Genomic DNA, 27,514 nt, shown 5'->3' on the forward strand with positions numbered 1-27,514 from the left:
ATCCGAAACGAAAGCGCAGCCTGTACCTTAAGATTCTCTACCGGGTTGCAGAGAGTGTGCTTTGTACCCGAATGGATTTGAGAGGCCTCTGACAGGGTGTACAAAGTGACCGATACTTGGGCCTCCGGTTCTTTGCGTTCAACTCACACTTGTTTGGTGTGCCTTGTGGTAGGCTGGCTGTCTCGAGCCGTATCTGCCTGCCTACCTACCTACCTACCTAACTACCTACCTACCTACCTTCCTACGAGAAATGCGAGAACCTTGTGCTCGATGCTTCCCCCACCCTCGTAATATGGCGTCCCAGCGGCGACCTGGGTCTGCATCAAGACGCAGCCTCCCAGAAAGAAGTCGTCAACCACCGTGCCCGGAATCCCAGATCGAGTACGGTACACGCCGTCCTTAGTTCGAGATGACGAGTTGCCTAAGTCGGCGCAGTTGCCCAAGGTGCCCTGCAAGCCGTCGCGAATAACCGAAAAGACCGCATTATCTATTCCTAGACGTGTTTTTCGAGTTTCGTGATTCCAGCGTAGCCTTGCGTCTATTCGCTAATGGATTATGTGCCGTCTCTAGATACCTGTTCGGAACCTTCAACGATGACGCCGGACGCTGAGGAAAAACACAAGTGAGTATCACAGATGTTGTACCCTGGCTCATACCGTTACAGGCATTACTTGATTTATAATTATCTGTGAAGTAATTTTCAACTATTCGCCAACCAGCCGTCGTATGGATTGAACGATAGAACGATGTGGCGCGTACTAATAATGATCGGCCAGCGGATAACCTTGGTTTTATTTGCTACACGCTAATTTATTCATCGACGCTGCTAAGAATTAACGGTTTTTCGTGTACATATTGTTTGCCATTCATTTTGGAAATCGCGTGTTCGATTTGCTCGCAAATTCCAATCTCGATGCTTCGTTTTTCTCTCCATTATGCATACCGCGGTAGAACGTGATCGGTGCGTAAATATGTAACGCGTAATGTGATAGAAAAACAAATAACAACTGTGTTATTTACAATTAAAAAAGATGTGTGAAAAAATAAGAGTTTTAAAAAGTCCGTACAGCGGTGATATAAACGCGACAACATTACTCAGCGCAGCTGATTTACATTACACGTTCCGAATTTAGGACTCTGCGTCATAGATGATAGAATATGAGTTAAAGTAGATAAGATTCATAGCAAAGTTGAGATAAGCCTATTGGCAATGCTGATCTTGAGCCGCAAGGTCGATGTGTCAGGTTCGTAGTTTCAAATTCTCGGCGCTAAAAGTTTCGATCAACATGCACGCGCGGCAGGATGGTATAAATTTCAATTCAGCAATTTCCTCCATACGTACATTGTGACATGCGACATGACCACATCCGCATGTGTATCGTTAAAATTAGTAGCAACTCCAGCTGATAGTGATTACCGTCTCCGCCAATGAGAATGCTTGACCGCATGTCTATAATGAGCTGTACCCTAAACGCGGTTAAAGATCAAGGTAACGGTTGAATACTCCTACACATTGAGCGCATACGAAACAGCATCGCGTATTCGTCCTTATACATTATTCCTGTACGAACGCATTAGACCAAAAATATATAGTACGGCCGATTTTGTGGCCAAACACTCGCGCCTCGAATGCCTACGGTTAAAATCGAGGTGTGGAGCGTGTAACTTGAGCCAAGTATTAGCTGCCCGATTAACATCAGTCGGTGGCTCAACAACTTGGCGGGCAAGTCGCACCTACCGAATTATCATCAGCTATGGTTTAACGTGCAGTGCTGTGTGACATTGTTCGTGAGATTACGATGTAAACGATCCTTTCATCCGGATGAGCTCGCTGCACACTCCGGGATGAGCAAAGTTCAGCCTGTAGAGTTGAGAATTACTGCACCAATTGAGTGAGTTGCTCCTTTTACGAAACATTTCTGGATCCGGTTATTCGAGCCGCCAAGATACGCGTATAATCGAAACGTCGCCGATCGTTGATTGTTGAAAAATCCAATTCATGGTGGACCACCCTTCATATGAGCAATACCCTACTTTCAGTCCTTCTGCAAGACTGTTTGTTCTTCGGATAAGCGTTATCACTAGGTGTGAAGTTGTCCGTGTCTAAGCCGGTGGATGGAAACCTGGTCAAGATTTGTCTTCTATTTGAACTCAACGTCGCTTTCGATTTGCACTCCAAACAGCGGTGAACACGTAAACTCTGATTGCTCAACTCGGATTGCAAAACTTGAATGTCTCTGGCACCTGCAGGGCGATCTTTGGTTAAGTAAACCCAATAGACACGGTCTTCTCATCTGTGAGGATTTAATATCGATGCACGGTGTTCGGGCGACAAATTTTCAGTTCGATTACGTGTTCCACCCAAAGCGGTCTGGTCTTTGCTCATTCCGAGGCTGATTGAAATTCGGTACTCCCGTCACGTTTTTTGAGACAGTAGTTATAGACCGCTGAAAAAAGAGCGGCGCAACGTTCATTGAGCAATGCCAAAACACGTGCATAGCACACGCTGGAACTTGATGAATCAGTTTCATCGGATAATTATTAATGCGAACGTTTGACTCTCCTGAATATCGCAAGCCACGCTTTACATTGATCAAGGGCGGAGCTGATATTGGTGAATTGATTGCCGATACATGTTCGCGTATCCAGAGTGAGTTGCTACCACGATACGGTAGTTGAACCGCAGAAAAGCCGCAACCGGGCAGTCAATAATTGATTGAGATCTCAGAAGCCTCTGATTTCATATCCGTGAAGATAGCCGCTGTCCAGAGGAGACTGAAGTTAGTAACGTTAACGTAACGGAAAATTACTATTCTTCTACTGACTTTGAAGTAGTCAAGTTTCCAAAACATAAATACGTTTTGCCTCATTATCATTTACTGAATTTTAGACACTACTGGAATTGTGAAATAACGGTTTTTCCGAAAGGTTAATCGTCACAATAATGTTACCAACTTCAGCCTCATGCTGTCCAGAGCTGTCCGGAAAAATATTGACAGTTAGACTGGACGAGTGGATAGAAATTAATGAAAATTCACGATGAAATCGTAGGGCTTCTTGCGTATACTCTTTGAGACTTAAAATTTGTGTTTGGATTTACTTGTGGGTTGTTCCACTCTTAGATCTATAATTAGTTTCGACGGTTAATGGAGGTTGTAGGAGAAATTGTTTCACGTGGGTTGACAGTAGGTATAATACGGGGGACGCCCTGAGGTTAGGTAGAGAGAAAGAACGGGTTTGGTCACCGCGCTGAAAGGTAACATTTTTTTGAGGTTAAATTTTCAGTCACGTAATCACCCGTGTAACCGACATCGGAGATGGTAAAATAGGAACTCTTCTCATGCAGAATAAGTACATTACATCTATACAGGTTTTCCCCTGTTCAAACATTTGTCTTCTTCTTTCTCCGGTCAACCATATCGAACAGTTCTCATGCTCAGAAAGACTCTTCTCTCATTGCGAGTCATTACCACCTCAGAATTACATCGTGAATGTACAACTTCCTCTACAGCATCGGTTAATTAGCGTTGCAATTATCACCGATTTATGCACCACCAATTACCGGTCCTCCTTTCTCATCGATTCCTGTGGAGAGAGAGAGAGAGAGAGTCAAGATCAATGTCGATTAACTCGTTTTTCTCGTTTTCCGGGTTAAATCTCTCGACACTGCGAAGGCGAAAAATAATCGATTTTTCCCCTCGATTAATCGACCGATTCGATTATTTTTTCTAACAGTCGATTTTTGTTTTTTACTCCCATGAACGATGCAATACAATATTAATTTATGTGATTAAGGAATCAATTATTATCACTGTCTTGTGAACTACGTACCTATTTCATGTAATAAGCGAGATTTTCATGAATATTTTTACCTGAAATTGAAATCAAGACTACGGACTGAAATTTCCGAAATTTTGGTTTAAAAAAAATATGAAATAATCGATGAATCGAATAATTCTTGCCGGTTCGATCGAGTCATGTTCGATTATTTCTTTCGACTCGATTAATCGATGCATCGATTATTTTCAACTTAGTGGCAATCGCTACTCGACACCCGGTATGCACATACGTGAAATTTCACAGTTCAGCTTAGGCTTAATGCACGTATGGTTTATGTGGGTGTTTGTACACGCCTAGTCATTCGTTCGAACGCCTTTGGTTGAGCTACATTGCACGAGAAGGTGGGAGACAAACACACAGGCAGACTGCTTCGGTGTGCAAATGCGTTGATTATATTTCATACTCTCTTCTATAAATGGGTTATGCGATTCTCCGGAGAGTTGGAGAGGCGTTCTATCATCCAGTGAAAAATAACCGTAACGTTTCTACATTCCGTTGCTAATAATTAACGGTTTATCTATGACTTTGGTTTAGTCTTTATCGTGGGACGCGTTTGCGCATCGGTTTTTCGTTTACATTATCATTTTAATTTTGCGCCATTATTTTCCCAACCATATAGGATCGATGACGGTGCGTGTGAAGTGACAGGTCGGATATTATAATCGTCTTGCAAAACTATGACGGCATCTGGTGCGTGCGTGCGTGCTTACGAGGCAAATAAATACAGGAAATAGTATACAATCACCTTTGAAACACATGGCGGTACTGTTTCATAATACCAAATAACGTTTACGATTAGAATAACGTTTATGTCATTCTGTGTATATACAATATGAACAATTAAAGTTTTTGTCAAACCGCACCTCGTCTGCATTTATGTAATATCTGTTCGCGTATTAAATACACGATACATGGTTTTCACAAACTGGATATTGACACGTGCCATTTTTCAACTTCCGAGCAGAATTGGGAAATATTCGGGAAGCTCAGAGCAAAGGGAATTTCTTGAATTACACAATTACCAATCGTTTCGTGTTGAAAAAATTTCATGTATTATGAGACAATCCTTAAGGGGGTCGATTTCGAGGTTGACGTACATATCTCTAAATATCAAAGTCCAAGTATCTCAAACGCGAAATACGGCTTAACAGTCCCGTTATATGCACGATTCCGAACAAAAACACTCCGAGACATTTTCATTTGACGAAGAAATAAAGAAATGGCATCAAATGAAAATGCGTTGAAGTGTTTTTGTTCAGAATTGCGTCCAAGATGGAGCTGTTAAGCGGGGCTGGGTTGAAATTCCGGATTTGAAAAGTTCCGAAAGCGGCAAATTCCGAATTTTATCGTGGCGAAACTCAAAGTAAATAAATTTAACTTTGACGAAACATCAAAGATTGGGATGGTCCGAAAGTGCAAAGTTCCGAAACGGGAAAGTTCCAAGAGAACAAAATGCCGAAAGGGTATGACTCCGACAATTCAAAGTTATGAAAGTGCGAAAATGAGAAAATAAGAAAATTAAAAATTTCGCAATTCCGAATGATCAAAGATAAACTTTTGGCTTGGTGAAATTTCACCACTTTGATCTTTCTTCGTTTTGGTTGTGCGATATTTTTATCTTCGGAATCCAGGTCATTCCGATTTTCGCTTCTTGATTTTTTATACCGACTCGTTCAGTAAACCACGCTGTATGAGTACATTTTAATTTTCGGAATGTTACTCTATCGAAAATTTACTTTTCAGTATTTGCTCTGTCGTAACTTGAATATTGGAAATCTAATGTTTCAAAACTTCGAGCCTTCGGGGTTCCGACCATTCGAAACTTTGTTGTTTCGTAAAAGTTTGTTTTCTTTACTTCAAATTTCGCCGACAAATAACTCAGAATTAGGCGCTTTCGGAACTTTTCAAATTCGTACCTTCAACGCCGCCCCTGTTAAGCCTTTTTCGCGTTTCGGATACTTGGACTTGGATATTCAGAGATATATACGTCAACGTCGAAATCGACCAGGCACAACGGTATTATCTTTTCTAACAGCACCTAGTGCACAGGATAATAAAATTTGCCCTCGCGTGCATCCAACTGGCGTCCTTTTCCCCACCCCGCCAAAAAAAAAAAAAAGAAAAAAAAAACTAGACAACGACCAAAACCCCAGAGGTATAATATTCTATATTTAGCCTGGTCTTACTTTCCAGGAAACACTTCCGATTCTTAAGAGTATGTTTTTATTCTCGTACTTAAGCAAAGAAAGTGGCGTCGCCTCACGTGACTCGGATCTTCCCCTTGGGGGCGGATTTGTGAAAATGATAAAAATACGTGAGATTTTCTTTTTCATCCGCATACTGTGGCATATCCGGTTCCCATTTATTTTTGGTACTCAACCCATTGACAAAAAGTTAATGCGGACAAGCAGCCAGCCGGCGAGTTCTCGAGTCACGCCGGGCAAGATAATATGAGGAAGCAAAGAAATTGCTGAGGAGGATATATCGGGTTGGTTAGCTCGGATTTTCCTGCCAGTTTCAACGCCGTGGAGTTCTTCAGTTTACTCAGGACAATATCCAGACCGTTTCGTTGTCTCGTGTTTTACTAAGTTTCAATGCACACCGTCCTGCAGTACTTTGACTTCGTCTTTCACGCTTTCCTCTTATTTTGCCTGTTTCTTTTCTTTCTCCTCTTTTTCCCCACCTTGTCTTTTTACATTTTTTTTTCTCCTTCTCTCGTCAACCCTCTCTTTTCAAATACGAACAGAGACCTCAGCACTGCAGCTCTTTATTTATACACACAGCGGCTCATTAAAATCTTAACCCATTAAGTTTATTTGAAGTAAAAACATTCCACCCTGGCAGAACTTGACTAATTTACTCCATGTATAAGGTATACCCATGCTGTATGCGCACATAACTATAACTTATATATGCATACACGTCAAGTTCTCCGGGTGAAATTTTTCACCTGTTGCCAAATAACTCGTATGTACCAGGGTTAGTCAGTTTGTTCGCTTATACATTTATATCTAATAAAGTTTTTATCCAGTCCGCGAGTGACTTTCGCGCGAATATACAACACCCTAATTAATTCGACGTGATATTTACACCAAATCAAGATGCACCGATCGGCAAATATAACCTGAAAGATGAAACAATTAACCGGTTATACTTGAGGTTATGTAGCACTCCTACCCTTACCGACCGATTTACTTAACATAGGAAGAAAAGGGGTGAGTTTGCTCGGTCGGTAAGCGTAGCAGTACTACAACTATTAAGTTAAGGTCAACTATTCCTACTTTCCTGGAGTGGAAAACTTTCAAATAATATCTGCACCGCGGAATCGATGACCATCGAATCGAGTTGGTACTGTTGAATTATTTCCGTGATGCCATTTGCGTCGGATTCGAGAGTTGTCCAATTCGGATGGAGGTCAGGACGAACCTCAATGGATGTAGTCGCAATACAAGCAGTACAAGATCGAAATGACCAGCGAATGCAGCTTAATGACGCGTGAATAGTCACTTCATTCAGCAGCTTAACCGCGTGGCGTCGATTTTCTGGTTGGGTAGCCTTTCAGCTGTACAGAGACTGCACTACTAGACAGAAGTGTGAATCAACGAAAAACCGGATCTCGCAGTTGTAATTTCTTCATTCTCTTACAAGCTGGAACTGTGTAAGAAGAAATCGTTTTGATCATTGAAACCCAATCAGCGATGAGGAAGTATGCGCAAGAAGAGTTTCTAACGCCTCAACATCTGAATACGCGAGGAAACGCTGGGAATATTATTATTAGTAAAATTTAGAGCGTACATTGACTGTCCACGATCGTCGATTCTTATCGGTTGAAAAAAGGGGAAAGAAGGAGGCGTCGGAAAAAATATTTTTATCAGGCTGCGTGAGTCAGTACATTATCTATTGATTTCTGGTCTCAGTCAGAACCTAGTTCTCTCTTTCTCTTGGTGTCTCTAAACTCAATCAGTGACTGTTTTCGAACCGTTCGTCCGGCGGTTTCACTCCGCGGTTTTGTCGTGTTGTCACCGTTTCAGAGCGTTTATTGCACCCTAGAAGTTACCTTTTCAACGGTTTAAAGGGTCCCATGGACCCGAGAAAACTAGGCCATGATTACTGAGTAATAGCGCGTTAAAAATTTTGCCGCAGGCTGCAGCTGAGCCACGCAGATACAAGGTTCGTATGGCTGGCTAATATGTATACCTACTTATTTACTTTCCATTCAAGCTGACCGATCGTGAGCACCTCGCATGCGATTCCTTTTACGCGAGCGGTTTTTATACTTACACGTCCTTACATTTTATACGTCGCGGACCCTCCGATGTTCAGACCTCTTCAAGGCTTCAACCGGTTTCTCATTCCTGTAACGTACATATACACCATTCTTCGGTATAAGCGCGTGTACTGCTGTAGGTACGGTTGGTTGATCATCTTCGGACCGAAATGAAGAGTAGACGTGATCAATGATTTCGATTTTTTTGGCATTAATTATTTCAACTGATTCTCATTGTATACTTGACCGAGGAATGACCAAAAACACTTAATAATTACCCTAAAAACGAGAAAAAATTTCCGTGAGTTACAAAAATGACAACCGCATTGTGCGATTTTTAATTATTGCCAAATTCGTCCGTGATTTTTAATAATTTGCCAGTGTTAACGCTGATTTATAATGATTTCCCAGCGTTCCGGTGATTTTCAGTGGATCATTGATTATATGGAATCACAGGAAGTCACGGGAAGTCACCTGAGAAAGCTATGTAATCAAAAAAATACAAGAAATCATTGACAATCACCAGAAATTACATGAAAAGGGTGAAAATTTTCGAAAATCATACGTGACATTAAAAGTGAACATTGCAAAGTCACAGTTGACCTTGAAAAATCACATGATAAAGTAAAAACGAACAGAAATCACTCGAAAATAAGGTAAACGAATGGAAACGATTCGTTTGATTTCGAAGCGAATGGGTCCCTCGAGTCCAAAATGACATTTTTGGCAAATCACTAACATGCGTGAGAGCGCAAATAGATACCGCACCGTCAATAATAGAGTAGGTAGTGTGACTTTTTCCTTTTCTATTTGTTTTTCTTTCCTGTTTTTCCTCAGTCCTCTTCAGCTGCATGCATATGCATAGATAGACATAAGTCGCATACACATGCATCGTGCGCATACGTTCGTCAGACCAGAAATCCGGATGACAAAATTAGATTGTGATGAGATTGTGTGCACGGTAAGAGGGGGGGGGGGGAGGAAACGGAGAAAGAGAAGTATAGATAGATAAATAGATAGACAGACAGATAGATAGATAGATAGATAATGTTTATTATGCCCGTGGAAATGTTGGAAATACGCATAGGATAAAATTAAAATAAAACTAACGAAACTGAAGAAAAGAGAGAGAAAGAGAAATACAGAGAGACACTTGCGCCGGTATTGTGTGCATGTAGATCTAGGTATAAGGTACTTGCAACGTTGAGGAGTCAGAAATGCTCAGAAGTCCGCTGCATGTACGTTACAGCGGCGTCCGGATGACGCAGAATAGATTCGTCGTTTGAACCACGTGACCAGGTTATACGCGTTACGTGCTCACGTATGCGCGCATACGCCGGCCATTAACGCAGTATCTCGTTCGGCGCAGCAATTAGGTGTTAATTTTATACCTTGAGGCCAGAGGAATTTTTACCCCTTAGGGCTAATTGGGTGACGGCTGTTAAAAACTGATACTATGGGAATTGTCCCATTGGATTATATTCCACAAGTAATAGGCTGGTGTTTCTTCTTAGATTCCATTATTTTTCCACTGAAAACAAGAGAGGCAACGAAAACAAGAAGAATGGAAATAGATTACCGATTTTTCTTTGAACCTTGTTTAGTTGATTCCATTCTTGGTTCTTTATTAGGAAACTAAAAAAAAATCTGAGACTATCAGGACATTTTAACCATTTATTTCTACCTTCCGGTATTGCTGTTTGCAATTACTTCTGTAAATATCAGACGGTTCCTTTCCAACGTCCGTTATAATTAGTCACGATTCGACGGCGTCGCTTTGGCTCGCTCTGGGACTTGTCTAGACGCTTAAATATACTAGTACCAGTAGTAGTAGTAGTAGTAGTACCTAAGTTAAACGATATTAACGTAGGATCATTTCACTTGCTAGTCACACGTGGTTTCCTACCACGTGGTCGTGATGACAGCTCGCCACGTGTTTATGGTCTAACTTCGGTTAACCATTTTAAACGTAACTTATGTGAAAAGCGTTCTATAAGAAACTGTAATCGGCAATGAATCGGCAATGAATACTGAGTCATACGTTTTAATAATTATCTTTTTAATTTTCAATTTTCAGGTCGATCCCGAAGATGCTTTCCTTCCATTGACCGAAGTGACGAAAAATTGAAAGGAGTAATAATAATTTGGAAAAAATTGTGGAAAATAATATAAACCAACAGAAAAATATCAAGATCAAAGACGGCGGAAAGGATGTCGCTAACGGTCGAGATTCAGGCACCGCTTCTCAACGGAAACGGTAAGAAAAAAAAGATACAAAGCAAAAAATGATGTCAAACGCGGTATTATGACAAGCGGATATAAAAAATACAGTTTCACTGGTATCGACGGATTGAAATAATGAATCGGGTTATGCAAATCCAAGAGTTATTATATGTTAGCTATATAGCTATTTCGCAACTCGATTAAAAAGTAAATTGAATTCTGTGCATTTTTCTCTTCTTTAATCACTGCAACGAGCATTAAACAAGCCATCAATGAACCGTAATCAAAAACTTTGGGCCCCTGGGTCCCTGACCCTGATGCGTCCCTGAAAAGCGGCTAACTCGGACGGCCCAAAGCTCCAGTGTCATTTAAACATAACGCGTAAACGGAACTCAGGTGCGAGGCTAACGAACTTTCTTAGATTATTATTAACGGAGGCTTTTGGATTCCAGCCAATAGTTACAACAGATTCCGTTTCAGTGTAATCCAAGAGGTCATTGACCATCCTGCTTTGAGAATCCTACTTGCAAATATACATACGTCGGATATCGTTACGTAACCAAAGAGTAATTGTGCCACAATTCACGCAAGCATCGCAAGATTTGTTAATGTATGTACCTATATCAGACATCAATTGGAATATGATGTACGAGGTGTTCTACTTTCCTAGATAACATATCACGGAGCAGGGTAACTGACCGATTATACTTCGGAAAAAAGAATGATGAGAGAAGAGAGAGAATGATTGTCTTATTGCAGTGTTTAATTTATCGTCGAAAAGTTTGCATTTGTTACGTTCTGCAGTAGTACTCGCTAGTAATATTAGAATAAAAGTAATAAAGATTAGATGCTCAGTTCCAGTGAATATTAGTTTCATAAATACGATTTTTTCTTCCATTAGTTTATCATAACGATAACCGATTGATAGCCGTAAATCTAATCGTCTTTTGTTCCACCTATTTCATTAGCTACGCCTATTAAATCACAATATTTCTGTCAATTTCCACAGTTGGGAGTCAAAGTTACATATCCGGATCGATAGGTACAAAATGTCTTTGCTGTCCTTATGGATATCACATAGACTTGGATTTTGTGAGATACTGCGAAGCTGTCGCTGCTGGAAGTTCTGGATCGGATCGAGTAAGCGAGAGGCGAAGGAAAAGGGAACGTCGACGACAATGTCAATCGATGGAAGTTCTTCTTGGCTTGGTAAGGTTATGTCTACTGACCCACCTGACATCGTTTCATCACGGATTACGAATCCGATCAATAACACAAGCTCTTCGTAATTTCAGGTCAGTCCTGCCCTGGCCGGCATTGAATCCCAGCTGCCCAAAATCGCGCAGGAAAGTTCATCGACCAATGGTATCACCACTTTGCCGCGATCCAGTCACGCCAGGCCGTGTAACGTTCAGCATTCACCGATTCTAGACATCAGTGATGTCGTAGGCGACTTTGAAGACACCTTGAGACGCTCTTCGAGATCCTCCAGACCTTCGGATCGTCATAATTATACCGAACAAATTGGTGAGTCCCAATATCTACGCCGTTATGACTGGCAACTGCTATAACTTGCGTGTAATGCGGATCCAGATATTAGGAACGGATGTTCACGGTTTATATCATCGGGATTCAACGTTGCTTGCTTGTAAATGTCGACTGTTTGAACTACAAATAATTTATACTTAAGGAAGAATCAGACAATATGTTATATCAGGAATAAAGTAAAAGAATGTGGTGAGTCCCAATATCTACGCCGTTATTACTGGCAACTGCTGTAACTTGCGTGTAATGAAGGTTGCCAGCCACAGGCGGCGGTAGAGGAGCTTTCAGATATTATGGGCGGATGTTCGCGGTTCACATTATTTGGATTCAACAAAGCTTGCTTGGAAATGTTGACTGTTTAAACTGAAAATAATTTACACTTAGGAAAGAATCAGAAGTATGTTGTATAAAAAATGAGGGCGAAAGAAATCGCTCGTGCAAATTGGTAACTCCCACTATCTACGCCGTTATTACTTGCAACTGCTATAACTTTCGTGTAATGTGAGCAGCGGGCCACAGGCGGCGGTAAACAAGCTTTCATACATCAGGGACGGTTCACGGTTCAAATAATCGGGTTTCTATCGTCACTTGCCTCGAAATGTTTGTTTGTTAAAACTGAAAATAATTAATATTTGGCGAAGAATCAGACAATACGTTCTATCAAGAACAAGATGAAATAAATTATTCCTACGTTTTATTACACATAAGCAACCGTTTTGAACAACGGCTATGCTATCTTGTAAATGTTTATCAGTTTTTCGTATTTTCTAAAACAAGAACAAAATAACAAAACTTACGGGACATAATGCAATGCAAGAGAAACGTACTTTCCTCTTATTGTAGGCACTCTTTTGCACTTGTGTTCATCTCGGTAAAACGTTCTCTAGTATTTAAGACAGTCCAAGATAATTACAGAATACATAAATTTATTCCTCTTCAAAAAGCGTTTAGACTTGAGACTTCAAATCTTCGTCACGCATAATTTACAGTCCAGAGACTCGTAGTAGCGTTCTCACATTCATTCTCACACGTGCCTTTTGTTTTCAAAATTTCGTTGTATCCTGTAACAAGCAGCAAGGCATGTCAGTCGCCAAATCGGTACCCATTGTTGTGGTAACATGTGCGCTAAATGACAGCCTATTCTTACACACTATCGTCACGATAACTGTAACTGGTGATCCATGAATGAAGCTGGTATATCGCATCTTCATAGGTCATTCTAGATGACAATTCAGAATTAATAGATCGGTTATTCCTAATTGGAATTGAATTCAAGGCTGGAGTTTATTTAACCGATAGTACATAGAATCGTAAAATTGTTGCAAGTTGGCTGAAATGAACCACCGAATTTCCTAACGGGCACATCTATTCTTTGAGTCGCTTCGAGAGGGACAGTTGCGTTGACGATGATTCCGAACCCTAATCAGGTAGAGAACTTAATTGCCCCGTTCACTAGAATCATCATGTCAGGTAGTAATCCCTGGTCCCTGGAAACAAATTCCCACGTCCTCTCTACATATTTACTACCGTTAGCCAATGTCCAGGTACTTTTGACGAAATGTTGAAGTTCATTCTCGTCCCTGTCTTCGACGAGGATTGTTGTAGTTCCGATTTATTTTTCACCATGAACTGGAAGTACGTAGTGGAATTCTATTACGAATATCAGCTATTCTATATAAGGCAGAAACAAAAAACAAGTAAGGCATAGATCATAATACATTAATACATTATAAAATAAGACTTAAAACTCGAAGTTTCTGTGACTAGAAATCATTGATTGCGTTCATGCGATTTAACCAAGAATCGATTGTTTGCTAAAATGTAACATCGCTTGACACTCGGTGAAATATTTTTCAACTAGCTGGTGCGAAATCGTCAAATTTTAAACTTTAGCCGCGATTTCCTGGTGTTAAACCAAAGTAGTGTCACGATTTCGGTGATATAAAAAAAAAGATCGGGAAGTAATCGCGGTGATGCGAATTGATTTCAATGCATATTTCGAAAATATTTCTTCCCTGCGCTACTGAATAACTAGTTCGTGAACAACGCAGCTTCCTTTCACCGTTTCCACCCGTTCGGTACAACTTTCGGCAATGTAGTCCAAGATACAGAATAACGATAACGATTGCAATTCATAATTAAAACAATATAAATAGAAAGTAGAATGCATTATTAAAGTTTATTACAACTTTTCGGTATAATAATTTCATATTTCTATGCTTCGATTCCTTTCGTGCAGCTATCCAACAAAGTAGTTATGCACAGTCCAGTAAACACTGACGAATCGTTCGTTACGAAGTGACCGTTATAACTACGTCTCATGGCGTTGTATCGATATAATTGTTTTTCCCCTCATCCAGTGTCTCAAATTACTAGCCTCATAATCTTTTCAATAATTAAATTCAAAAATAGCACAGAATTTTGCCCGCCTCTCGAGAGTTTCGCGTCTTCTTGCTCCGAGCAAAAATCCGACACGTGCTCGTCTATTTTCCTTCAAGTCAATGCTCCGCAGCTATCATTTTTCTCGACACCTTTCACACATTTCTTTCATTACAAACCTGAGACATATCTCATACTTCGTTGGATCTCGAGAGCTTATCGAAACGGTTTGCTAAGCTGCATCAGCTGATGACCATGGCTGCCGGTTGAATTAAGCCTGACGTTGCACGTTGTTTACAATTAGACAAGATAAAAGCAAGTCTGAACAGGTACCTCAGCCACTGTGCAACGAGAGAGCGTTCGAAATTCAAAACTGTTGAAAAAATCGTTTGGCCGTTATTCTGCTTGTTATTTTCATTACAGCTGTATTATTGTATCAGTGAAGAGGAACGCCGCCTGATTTTTTCCTTATTAGGTATTAAAATCCAAGTTTCAGTCATTATATTGACCGTTTTTTTTTTTTTTTTATTATATAGGTAAATTGATTTTTTTCTCTTTTATATTCAATATTAACGAATGTATATCTTTGCATTACGGCGACGCAGGTAAGCTTCAAGATGCGTTGCAAATAACGGTTCTCGAATAGAATGAGATCCAGGTATAGTCATAAAATCATTATCCGGGTAAACACAGGTATCCGCCTATTCAATGAATTGGGGTATTTAGGTTTTTGAACCTATACCTTGTTGACAATTAGAAGTTTTGAGTGGGTGTTTTGGGAGGGTTGATAATCGAGCACATAAAATGAACAAGAAATTTCGAATCTTGCATTTTGGCGTAAAAACTCGAGATCGTTGATATCGAATAGAAATACACGAAAACAACTGAATACAGAAAAGAGGACTTGAGTTTATAATGATAATTAGATAAATTTCTTAAACGTCTCAATTAATTTTAAAACTTGACTACGCGACATTGCAAAAAAACATTTGATCGATTCGGTCGTCGGACTTTCCAAATAAGACTTTCTCTTTTTGCAAACTGGCGCAAAAATGCCTGTCGTAATAACAAAAAATGAACTTTCATTGAGACGTATTTCAACTTACTATAATTCAAACAGCGAAAAAAGAAACTCCGCCAATTTTCTGGCGGTATTGATAATATTTAAAGTACACGGTTGGATCGAATATGTAGATAAAGTAACAGGATAAAACAAAGCCTTATCAAGATATCTTTTGATAGTAGTATAACTGGGCGTCGTATTGTGATAAGTCGTGAGGGTTTTATGTGGCCGGATTATCGTGTGTATTACCGATGAATTTTGCTTATGCTACTTCATCGTGTGTGACAGGCGTCTTTTGAAAAAGTACATTTGTAAAATCTATTAAATATCGACGCGTCTGCAACGGTACATGGAATTATATTAACAAATAATTCCATTGTATTTCGGAGATTACCATTCCAAGAAATGGTGTTAGATAAACTGGTTAAAAAGTGTTTCACGATCAGTAAGTATAATGCAATACGTGCGATGAATAAATTTGTTTTGAAGCTTGTTTATCCGACACTGATTATTCATCGAACAACGTGACGGACAAACGGAACTGCAATAACAAAAACGCCGACGCAGCTTCATTCAGCAACTTTTCATGGTATCGATCGAATCTGAAACTAATCAAACCGATGAATTTATACCATTGACAATTAATGTACCTGACAGTTGTCAACGCAGAAACAACGGTATTTAAGAGGCAACGGGTTCGGCCAACCACGGATTCTCATTTGCATTCGTGTTCGCCTTTGGATCTTTATATTCATCGGTTCGCTATATTTAGAAGTTTTGTAATACCAGCTTATAGAGTATACACAAGATCGCGGTATTTAAACGGTATAAGTTATCTATAACCTGGGCATTCTCTTGCAAAATATCACGCGCATCCCCGTGCAGAATTACGCGCGTAACAACGTATATACATAATACATAATACATGGACACACAGAACACAATAAAACTGAACTTTCGTTCTCTCCTGAATTGTGGGAAAGGATCAGTCGGCCGTTGATGTACATACACACCGCAATAACGTTCGCTATTATTCAGCCCGCAACGTGGCCGCTCGTCTCCGGCATTCCGCATGCTGAATTAAACTCGAGTAGTGAATACCGACGTTATATGTACCCATAATAATATGTCTGTTATAGGAGCTTTCTTTTTTCCCGCATGTATTGTACAGGATTCCGAGATAAGCCTGGTACGACGAATTATCGTTTATTACACAAGACGGGTTTTTGTTATCCGTTTTCCGTAAAGTTTGTATAAATTGGGACGCGGTTGATGTTCCGAAAGCGCCTAATTCCGAATTATTTGGTGGCGAAACTTGAAGTGAAGAAATCAAACCTTGAAGAAACGATAAAGTTTCAATTGATCGAACGTTCCGAAATGCAAGATTTCGAATTGGGCGCTTTCGGAACTTTTCAAATTCAGAATTTCAACCCCACCCCTGTAACTCCTAGCGATAATTTTTTCAAAATTAGTGTAGAACGGAGTTTTCGTATCACAACGACAGGCGGATGCAGACGTCATATCAAGATGCGCAAAGTTCATCGCGCAGGGATCGTTAAGCGCGGGAGAATCGAATCTCGCGCCATTACCATACGTTTCGCTTTATATTCCGTTGTTAGGGTTAGGAACGGGATATTACTTCACCCGTGCAACGCAACGGTGTACTGGATGCACGGATGTAGCTAACACACGTATAATTCGCCGTCTTCCGCGCTCCGATGCGCCCTCTTCCCTTGCCTCGCATTCTCAACCGAAAAGCAGCTATTACACATTGTAGCCTACGTTGTAAGAAAAACGGCTTGGTCACTGAACGAACACAACGGACGGAAACAGGTGTTTTTTTGGCCACGCACCAAAGCACACCGATCCCCCGTTCGAAGCACCTTGCAAACGGCTCCGCTGCAGGCTGCAGGCCTTTCCGTATACCCTTTAAAAATCGTAACATTATGCGGTTCTTCGACGTAGAAAGAGAAATATGTCATTATGACTACCGATCGAGTCAAGACTTAGCCTTTTAATCAGGATGAAGTTACCGCAACGATGCACTCATTCTGGAAAGTCAATTCCTTGAAAGTCGTCCCAAAATCGTACAATAATAATTTTTTCTCCTCATGTATCGTTACGTTAACGTTACTAACTTCAGCCTCGTGTTGATTTGCCACTCTATCATCTGCGGTTGACTCATTTTACCATTTAATCATCCGAAGAGAAACTCACACATCGCCATCATTCTCATGTCTGGCTTTTTTTGCCTACGTAACATGATCGTCCGAACTGAATCATCATCATCATCATTATCATCATCATGATCATCGTAAAAGAGTTTATTCCAAGGTATTTGGATCAATGCGCTCAATTTCCATCAAGTTGGACGACATGTGCCGCAGACTGCAGTTACGCATCCGCGCGGTTAATGCGCACCTGTTCGCCAACTGCCATTTCACGAGCACCTATGACCTATGTATACATACATAGATATACTTGAGTGGTATTTAATCGGGCTTGTCTGCTGGATATTGCTGAACACTGTTTATTGGCGCATTATCGGGTTGAACTGAATAACGCGTCGCTGGATTTCTCTTTCTCTGCTTTGCCATTTTCTGCGATGATTTCTTGATGGTCGATTCTCCTTTATACATGCAATTTGAGCGTATAACCAGTGGTTTTCTGGGTAAAAGCGTTACGAGTTTGGTATGCGATTACATCCTGTAGGCATGTCACGTAACGCCGAAACGCCGACTAGGCGATCAATGCGCGAAATTTTCTATTTGAAGATTAGATTAACGTGTATTAAGAAAAAGTTTCGGGTTCGTATTTCGGCAGGATTAATATTGCAAGACCTGCCACTTGACTTTTGATATTTTAATACACGTTTGCCGAAGTTATGACGACACCGCGAAGAACTGCGAAGATGATTCCTTGTATATCCAATGCTTTTGCGAATGAGTAAAATCGTATAAATAAACATCACGGGTCGAAAATAAAAGAAACGAAATTAGTAAGTAAAAATTATTCTGTACGAGGTGAAATTTTTATACAAAAGATACGAATCCAATTAATTAATTGGTTTGTCCACACAAAAAACACTTCGCAGAATTTCATCCAAGTCCCTACAAGAAAAATTGTCGTCCCAAAGAGATCGAAAAGAAGAGTCATGATTAAATAAATATGATTGTGTTGAAAAAAAGTTTTTTCATCCCGATCGATCCTTTCACCGTTCCAATTCTGTATAGAATTATGCCAATCATCCTCTCGTTTCTCTGGCGCTCTCGAATCGAAATTAGGAATACGCATTATACCTTCCGATGAGATTGCATACAGTGATAATAATAATTAAATTGATAATAACGGTAATAATAATGACAACGATGATAAGGACATCAGTAATTAAATGTATTAATGACAATATCAACTAGGAGGTGACTCTGGAAAAGACGGCGCTTCGTTGGTTATAGTTATAACGTTCGGGCTGATCGTGAACCAGGGGAATCCCCACTCCTTTGACTTCTGGGCAATTTCTCAGTCCATCTCGCAGTGTCGGACTGTTAGAAGCAACAGTTGAACTCGCGTAGCCGTGTCGTAAATGTAATGCGGAAATGATGGAGTACTTCTTCGAGTGCGATTGAGATTAATTATTTCCCTCCGTCAACCCTTGGCCTGATTTTCTCGCCACTGTAGCTCTCCATTCTCCACCCTTTTCGCTATGATTAAGTGATAATAATTGAAGGTCCGGAATCGGTGTGGAAAAAAAATAAACGAAATCAAAATGTGACGCCTGGGGGTGTTCATTAAATATATATGTAGTAAAAATATTCTACTTAACTACTGTTAATTAATTAACTCGGTAATATTAATGTGTAAATATATCGATCTGTTATGGTAAACAAGGAATAAAGTTTGAATAAAATTTTCATCATTATTGAAATAGATAAATGATGACAAAAAGAAACATGCAATCCTGAACGAAAGACTGCCAACCATGTTAACTAATAACTCGATATCTACTAACAATGAATAATCTCTTTACTATTGGATCTTATGGAAAAATCGAGAAAACATGAATAATTCTCAATCTGATGATTTAATAATAGTTTCGTGACGTTGTCTAATTGTCACTGTCTCCCTAATTTTTTGTTGCCAAGCAAGTTTTGTGATAAATTAAAATGTGGCTACTTCGTTAAATCGACGTCACGATTGTGCATATTATGTGTTATCTATAGTTAAATATAGAGAAAAATGGGTGTCAAAAGTTTCATTCGTAAGCGTCTACCGTTCTGTAAGTTGAAGATCAAAAAACGGAAGAACAGTGAGTCGAAACAGTCCAGTTTTTGCTTGCTTTTTGCACCTCCGCAATGCACCATAACAAAGCTTGAACACAAATATTTTTTAATTCTTTCGGTGTATAGTTATGCACTTATGCGTAGAGCGGTAGAGAGATAAAATGAAACAACACATCTTCGACCCTGATAACGAGCAGTACAGAAGCTACAGCAAATTGATATCTCAATTTCGAGAAGTTTTCTGAACTACCATTCACCAAGAAAATATTCCTACGACAATATCTCGTGTCTATCGTAATTGAGAATCAAGCTTTCCTTTCTGTCTCATGTCGTGCGTCTTGCTCTTTCGAGCTATATGCAAATTCTGTTATGCCATCTTATTACAAGGTCAAAGTTGGAGTTCATCTTATCTCTATGCAAACACACATGAGTGTTATACTTGTTATCGTTGTTCCTTAAACACTGGTCTTCGGCACACTATGCTAATATTTCAGTAAATTTGACCTCATCCGAAGAGTTGGTCTTTACGAACTGTGTTTACACACAGTGACTAAATCGGGACTAACGTAGATACTATACCTCCAACATGCCTTTGGTTATATTCACTGTCAAGGATTTTCTATTTCTCATCTGGTATCAAAAATCTCACCGCAAAATTATCTCCATGCAAGCTTAACAGCCGATATCCTAGAGTCAGAACCCACGGTTTGAAACGCACATTTTTTCAGATGCCTGCGTATCGCGACCTTCCGCACAAACGGAGGGCTCACCGGACTTGGACAATGCCAGCATTACAAGCGGGAATTCTAACCCTAGTACGGGGGCGTTGCAGGTAAATAAAACGACGTAACCTTATTTCTCCTCCTCCAATTGTTCGCCAAAATAGCTGAAGAGCAAATATTTGGCCTTGGGATATTCGTTCCGCAGAAACTTGTATTCAATCCGAGATTTTTCGTCGATAGAAATATACGTGATGACATCAGATACCAATAAGTAGCACGTCACGCGTTCTCTTGTTCATTAATTTCAAGCTGCAGTGTATTCCAAGGTCAACTATCATTGTACACGCAGTGCATATCCGCTCATCTTGAAATAATCTTTCTTCCATCAGAATGTCAGGGAACAGATGGCGACCGCGCTTGAAAGGATGAAGGATTTGGAGGAGCAAGTCAAGGCGATCCCCATGCTGCAAGTGAGTATCCTTCGCGGCAATGTGTGAACAAAAATACACGCTTATGACTCGGTGCACGCATCATTTCCATGTTCAGTAGCTGGCTGTACTTAGTTCCGTACTAGTTACCTTTCCATCTAATAACTGTAGCTAAATTCCCGAGTACTTTCTACCCGTCGTACATGGAAGACAATGGTCTTTATTATCGTAACAATCTTGTAGGTTAAAGTGTCCGTTTTAAAAGAAGAGAAAAGGCATCTCCAGCAGAGGATCAACGAGTTCAATCGGTGGGAAACTGAGAACAGAAGCACGCTGCACAGGTACAGAAGTCAATCGTTTTCCGAGGATCGGACGCATTCTGCTCCGGACCCAAAAATTCCCACCAGAGACATGGGAACCATGTGCGGAGTTATGACCAGAGACGTTGGAGTGTCTCACCAGCAGGTGAATAATCACGCTACTTCTCTTTGCTCGATTTAAATCCTGGACCAATTTTTGTAAATTGTTCTTATGGACCATGAAACTTTCAGACAAGGACCAGGGATGCCGGGATGGTGACAAGTACGCCGATTCAACAACGATTGGAAAATATCGATCAGACCACCGCGAGCATCGATGACTCTCTGCTATCAACACCTAAGAGGAACATTTCTCATATGAAACTGGAGCGTAGCAGGCTGCAGATCGAAAGCATTCTACCAAGCGTTATGGGAAGGCCTGAACAGAAATTATCTCGGAGTGGTTTAAAGTTGGAAAACATTTTTCCAGAATTAACGCTACGTAAAGTTCTTCAACGAAGCGATCTTCGAATTGAAACGATAAATCCTGACTACGACCTAATCAGAAATAAGTCAGACGTGCAAAAAGAAAATTCAGTGATCTCTCGTACCAATCAGCGGAAGAAGGTTCTTCAACGTGGTGGTTTTTACTACGACGAAATATCACCAAAATCAAAAGAGGAAATGTTGAATCTAAACACACGGAGCTGCGGGACTGAGACAACTTTAACGATGAAAGATGTAAAGACGAGTGAAGAGTTCGCCATGGAACTTGACGAGAGTTTGCGGATACATAAAGTCATGAACACCCCCAAGAGAGTACAAACGATTTCTGTGGAAACGCAGTGTGTTCCGGAAGTAAAACCACTCCTGAAGATTGTTGAGAAGAAGGATCAGGCTGTGCAAGTTTCGAAACCTCTAAAGTTGACCTCCAATGTCGGTGTAACGGTGAAACCGAGATCTTCCGACGTCGGTATCGAAGCCAAACCTGGTCCTGGAACAAGGAATACCGCTTCAGGACCGGACCCGGTCTCTGCGCAAACGATATCACTAAACGCTCTGGGGACCAGGAGTCATTCCTTCAACTACGGCGACAGCAAGCTGACAAGAAAATCTACCAAGTCGATTGGGCTCACGGTCGACGGTTTGATCAAGACTGCCGCAAGATCCACGGACACCACAGGATTGACCCCGAAGAAACGGGAGTTCGGAACTTCTACCCTGAAAAAGAAATTCATCGACGTCGCGGTCGGCGATTCTGTAAGATCGCCACACATCAGCATTTCGTGTTCGGCGAATTACTGTGACAATTGCAAGGACACTATCAAGACATTGGCGAAACAGATCGTAAACAACACCGACAATATCAATCAACAGAACAATAATCAAGTATCGCGCATACCCAGGCCATCCTATATTTCTCTGAATTCCCCGACCGTCCGCAGAATGCAGTTCAAGCGGCAGGATACCTACACCAAGATACCGTGCTCAACTGTCATCAAGTACGACGCTGACAATAAGGAACAATACGAATCTAACAACCGGTAAGTTTGAAATCTTGCTTACGAAATTTTAATACAACGATATTGAAGCTGCAATCATTACCCGAGTCCGCGTGAATCGCTCGGCTTGCACGCCAGGTATCTCAATTCAGATTTACCGCTTCTTCGCGCCAACAGTTGCGCAGACGGCCACCCGACATCCAGATTGCCGAGGGACTTCCGCACAAGTGTTGCCAGCTATTATAACCGTCTCTGGCAGTTGTGTTCCACCTGGAGCGTCACCATGGAAACGTAATTACAGCCCGTGGTGAGGTTTCCATAGCCGTCATGCACAGTGCGGAGAACCGCTCGTACTAACCGTGCAAAAAAAGCTGGCCAAAATCCCTGACTGTTATTTTCGATCAATACTTTTTGCCCGGCTAGTAGCAGTGCGTTGTTGTTATTGGTCTCTGCACGACTCACAAGCTAATTTTCTCACCCTTGTGGGGCTCTCAAGGCAGTTAGACTGTTGTTCGTCACTAGTCTGCTCCGGGGTGCCGCTTGCTATGGTGGATAAGTGAAAAGGCAGAATTTATCGAGCGAAGGACATCGATGCTTCGGCAGTGTTCAACCGAATTTCCGAATAATTATCTAGCCGTTGTACATTCGAACGACATATTGGGAACGCCTTGTGAGAGTGAAATTGGGTAAATGCACTGTTCTTTCCATTATCGTTACGGCTTCGTTTTCTCCTGAATCATTCAGCCAGGATGTTCTGTCTCGAAACCGCGTGAATTGTTGCTTCCCGTTTATGGGAAAGGAATTTATGGTGAAACATGTACTCTGCTTTTCTTTTATACTCTCATTGTTTCCTTTGTTCGCGGAAAGTATATTGCGTGCCTCTGGAATGAGACCATTTCACTCGTATATAGGAGTTACCCATCGCGCGACACAAAAACAGTCCGAGACGTCTATAAATTTGTTCATGAAGCGTCTTTTAGACGCGTTAATTGTTTTGGACAGGTGGCGATGCGTTGTGATCTGTTCTTACTTGTATGTTTTGACCTTCAGACTCCAGAATTCGGAGACGGAAGAGGTACACGATGAGAAAATATCATCTGAGGAATCATCGCCGGCAGGGGAAAAGTCCGAAGTTGAAGAGAAGCACGGTCTGCCGGACTCGGCGTTGTTCCAACCGATCCAAGAAAAACCCAGACAGAAAGTTAAGCCGTCTCGAGAGATGGGTGCAGCCATGAAAGTGCTGAATGACAATCTGAAAAAATCACCCAGTCGGAATATCAGTCATCAGATAAAAAACGCGACGACAATAATACAGCAGGAATGGTTCAAGGTTTCGAGCACGGCAACCGCGAACCCTCTCGACGTTGAGGACTACCTGGACTGCTTCGAGGAAACCTCCAGCTCTTTGTTAGAGTACATTGTAAACATGAACGACGCTAGTGGCAACACCGCCATGCACTACGCGGTTTCTCACGGGAATTTCGACGTCGTATCAATTCTACTCGATTCCAAAGTTTGCGACATTAACAGGGCTAACGTCGCCGGTTATACCGCCGTCATGTTAGCTGCCCTCGCAGAAGTTCGGAACTCAACACACTCGTCTGTCGCTAATAGACTGTTCCAATTGGCAGACGTCAACGTTCGCGCAAAACAGGTAAACATTTTCGAACGTATTCCGGGGGGGGGGGGGGGGGGGGTCCACTCTTTCTTCGCGCTTTATTTTTAAATTGGCTTTGAATAGGTGCTATTGAAAAACGAGAAGGTTACTGGTATAAGACGTTACCACGAAGTAGTGATGTAACAAATATCCGCATTCGCAAAAACCATGCGAATATTTTGCAAATGTGATTGTCGCATATACTTGATATTTTGCTTACAAAAATTGTGAATGTAATAATAGATAAGACAAAAAGACGTGAGTTTCATGATGAAATTTTATTATAAAAGTTTGTCTTCACGTTTGAATCATATTCTGTCCTTAAAATTAATTTGTTTCTGTGAACAATTTGTCGTTAAATAATCAAATCAACAATCTGCTTGGTTCGGACCAGCTCGCCAATTTCCAGAATAAGGTGCAAACGGCACTAACGTGTGCGTGCGACTTGCATGGTGTACCTGTCAGTCAACCAATTGTCAACTTTTAGTCATAGAGAAATGGCGCCGGATTTAAAAATGTATACACGCATCCGCTTCCGCATTCGCGAATACTTAAAAATTTACATTCGTTACTTCAGTACTAGAAAGATACTAGTTTTATCTTTGCTTCAAGCATTGAAAGTTAAAAAATGGTCCATAATTGTTTGACTAATCTGATTTTACTGGAGACTACGTTTTTTAATACTTTTCACGGGATAACTTCGAAACCTTTTCGTACAATTTTGACGGAATTTGCAAGACGTTCTATTCTGATACTTACAATTAGTTAATTACAGCAGAAATACTACATTGTGTAAATTATAGATTAACCTTTAAAGCGAAACGTGGGGTCTTTCGTGACTGCGTGATTTTTCGTTATGTGTATATTTTGTGAACAAGAAGGTACGCGGCGTTCTCCCCTTTACAAAAAAATAAAACTGGGACTATTGGATCTTCAACTAGAAGCCTCGTAGAACTTGCCCGAATTTTTGTCAAATTTCTGGAGCGCTTCAAATGTCGAAAATAAGAGCAGGACGCGAATACTGAAAACCACGTCTTACTTTGAAAGTTAAAAACGTGTTAATATTTGTCAAAATCACTTTAAAGACGAACTGAAATTATCAAATTTTAGCAACATGGTGGCAGAAGCGAACCGTAAACAGTACAACCCGATGCTTCGTGGAATTTCTGAAATGATTCTCATTCCAATACCCTTGTTTCTTTAGCACGGACAAACTGCCCTTATGCTCGCGGTGTCTCATGGGCGCAAAGACATGGCCAAGCTGTTGCTGGACGCCGGTGCCGCGGTCAACATCCAGGACGAAGACGGCAGCACGGCGTTGATGTGCGCAGCGGAACACGGACACACGGAGATCGTGCGACTCCTGCTCGGCCATCCGGACTGCGACTCGTCGATCGTCGACGTGGACGGAAGCTCGGCTTTGAAAATCGCTCTCGAAGCCGGGAACCGCGACATCGGGGTGTTGCTTTACGCCCACGAGTACGTCAATCGTGGAATAAGTCCGTATTCCTCAATGAGGAGAAGCCGCCGAGGCTCCCAACCAACGACACCAACCGGAGGCCCATCGCCATCGGCGCCCGTGAGTCCGGCACCATCGAGAAGGTTTCATTCTTCAACCATGTCGTTGAATTCGACAAAATATTTGTCCAAGTGAAGGGAACGAATTTTTCGTTATTATAAGTTAATAACGGCGTTTTTTCCGATCCGATGATCACCATTGAATTATGATCTGCTATGGAGACTGTTGTATAATACCAACACATATCTAGAAATGATGGAAGACACCTGTAGGAGAGGAGTGCATTTGATTTCTTATTTATCGTATTATGTTCTTTTATTTTATTTTATCTTTTTATTAAACGAATGGCTGCTCGAAAGATGACGATAATTTCAGATATGATGTTGAAACAATACCGTGAATATATGTATAAGTATGCCGGATAATATCACGGTTACAGTCGTACGTCTATCCCTGACGGAATACGTGTTATTCGTGATTAACCAAAATGTTTTCACGTTCTTTCTGTAACATTGAATATTCGAAAAAATTATCTGGCATTACGTGTGTGCGTGCGCGCGCGTGTGTGTGTGTGTATGTGTATATGCATGTGTAAATCTGTTTTTTGACAGAAATACACATCTAATGCAAAATGATTTCCTATAATTTCGCATGGTCTTTGAACCATGTCAAACTTTACTAACAATGAGATACGTCAGATACGTCGTGCAAGTAAATCAAAGTTGAGAAATATTTTTTTTTTTACTTTGAGTCGATTGTAGATTAGGACTCTTGTATATAATATCTAAGGATTGTTTTTCATTCCAAATTAAGGTAAACATTACGCATACATTTTTGTTAATATTAATACAATTTCCCTTCTCTTCTTTGCTTCATCTGTTTGTCTTAACATTTTTTTTTTTATCTCTTCTCATTTCTATTTCATTAGAATAAAGGAAATATTTTTCAATTGGTGCTGTAATTAATTATCTGCGGCACATGTCTTGCCTGTTATACAATATAGGTATTGTACTTCTTTGAATCGTTTTTGATTTACAAGAAAGTGAATTTACAATTTGAATAGTTATATATTAAAAGTTTCGAGTATGGAATCTTCGAGTACTGTGAAGAAACTTGATACATACAGACTTATTTGTATAGATGAAAGATAATATATAGGTATGCATAGAACAGAGCACAAACATTCATTCATGAAAACAGGCGGTCCGATAATTGAACCTTGCATTTTGTCGATTATTGAAATGTTCACGAATAACATACGAATAACATATTGTCACACGAGGAATGAAGTTAATGGTCTTCCAGCGCACTGTATGACGCGTAGAGATTTCGAATGACAGATTACAGAGTAACGTGTAAACTACATTCCAATCTAAATATCGAAGCTTATTGATCTTCATCTTTCTGGAAATTTATTGATATGTACCATTATCAAATTCATGCCAATTGCGAATAGACTGAAAAGGCCTAATATCAATTTGGGATCAAACGAATCAGCACCTATAACGATGATACTCTTAATACAAATATTGACGTGGAGCTGGCTGCTAAAATTTTTGAAACGACACATCAGTATAGATGGAACAAGTCGATGGGAGGAAAACGACAGAAATAAACAGTAAAACATTTCGGACAAAGAGAATTATTGTGTTAGGGGTGCTTTCCTCGGCAACTGATAAAGTACGTTATATGTAAAAAGAATATAATAATGGTAATAACGATTGTTAAAACACTACCATACGTAGTAACTGTCATGCTTCTAACGAAGCGCGTGGATTTTAATGGTCCAC

General features: G+C 40.6%; 1 protein-coding gene across 6 annotated transcripts; it reads left to right on the top strand.

Moving 5' to 3' along the window:
- Positions 1-337: 337 nt before the first annotated feature.
- LOC124182333 (KN motif and ankyrin repeat domain-containing protein 2) lies at positions 338-27,416 on the top strand. 6 transcript variants are annotated; one of them, XM_046569444.1, is made up of 10 exons: positions 338-622; positions 10,185-10,364; positions 11,340-11,539; positions 11,626-11,857; positions 20,326-20,429; positions 20,709-20,789; positions 20,991-21,212; positions 21,299-22,590; positions 23,599-24,202; positions 25,410-27,416. In XM_046569444.1, the coding sequence occupies exons 2-10, from the start codon at positions 10,319-10,321 to the stop codon at positions 25,857-25,859; spliced, it is 3,231 nt and encodes a 1,076-aa protein (XP_046425400.1). In that variant the 5' UTR covers positions 338-622; positions 10,185-10,318; the 3' UTR covers positions 25,860-27,416. The 6 variants fall into 6 exon arrangements, with proteins under 6 accessions (XP_046425400.1, XP_046425401.1, XP_046425402.1 ...); XM_046569445.1 differs by lacking the exon at positions 338-622 and adding an exon at positions 1,735-1,892; XM_046569446.1 differs by lacking the exons at positions 338-622; positions 10,185-10,364 and adding exons at positions 10,559-10,726; positions 10,811-10,940.
- The last annotated feature ends 98 nt before the right edge of the window (positions 27,417-27,514 follow it).

The sequence above is a fragment of the Neodiprion fabricii genome, chromosome 5 (genome assembly GCF_021155785.1).
Source record: "Neodiprion fabricii isolate iyNeoFabr1 chromosome 5, iyNeoFabr1.1, whole genome shotgun sequence".
Classification (NCBI taxonomy): Eukaryota; Metazoa; Arthropoda; class Insecta; order Hymenoptera; family Diprionidae; genus Neodiprion; species Neodiprion fabricii.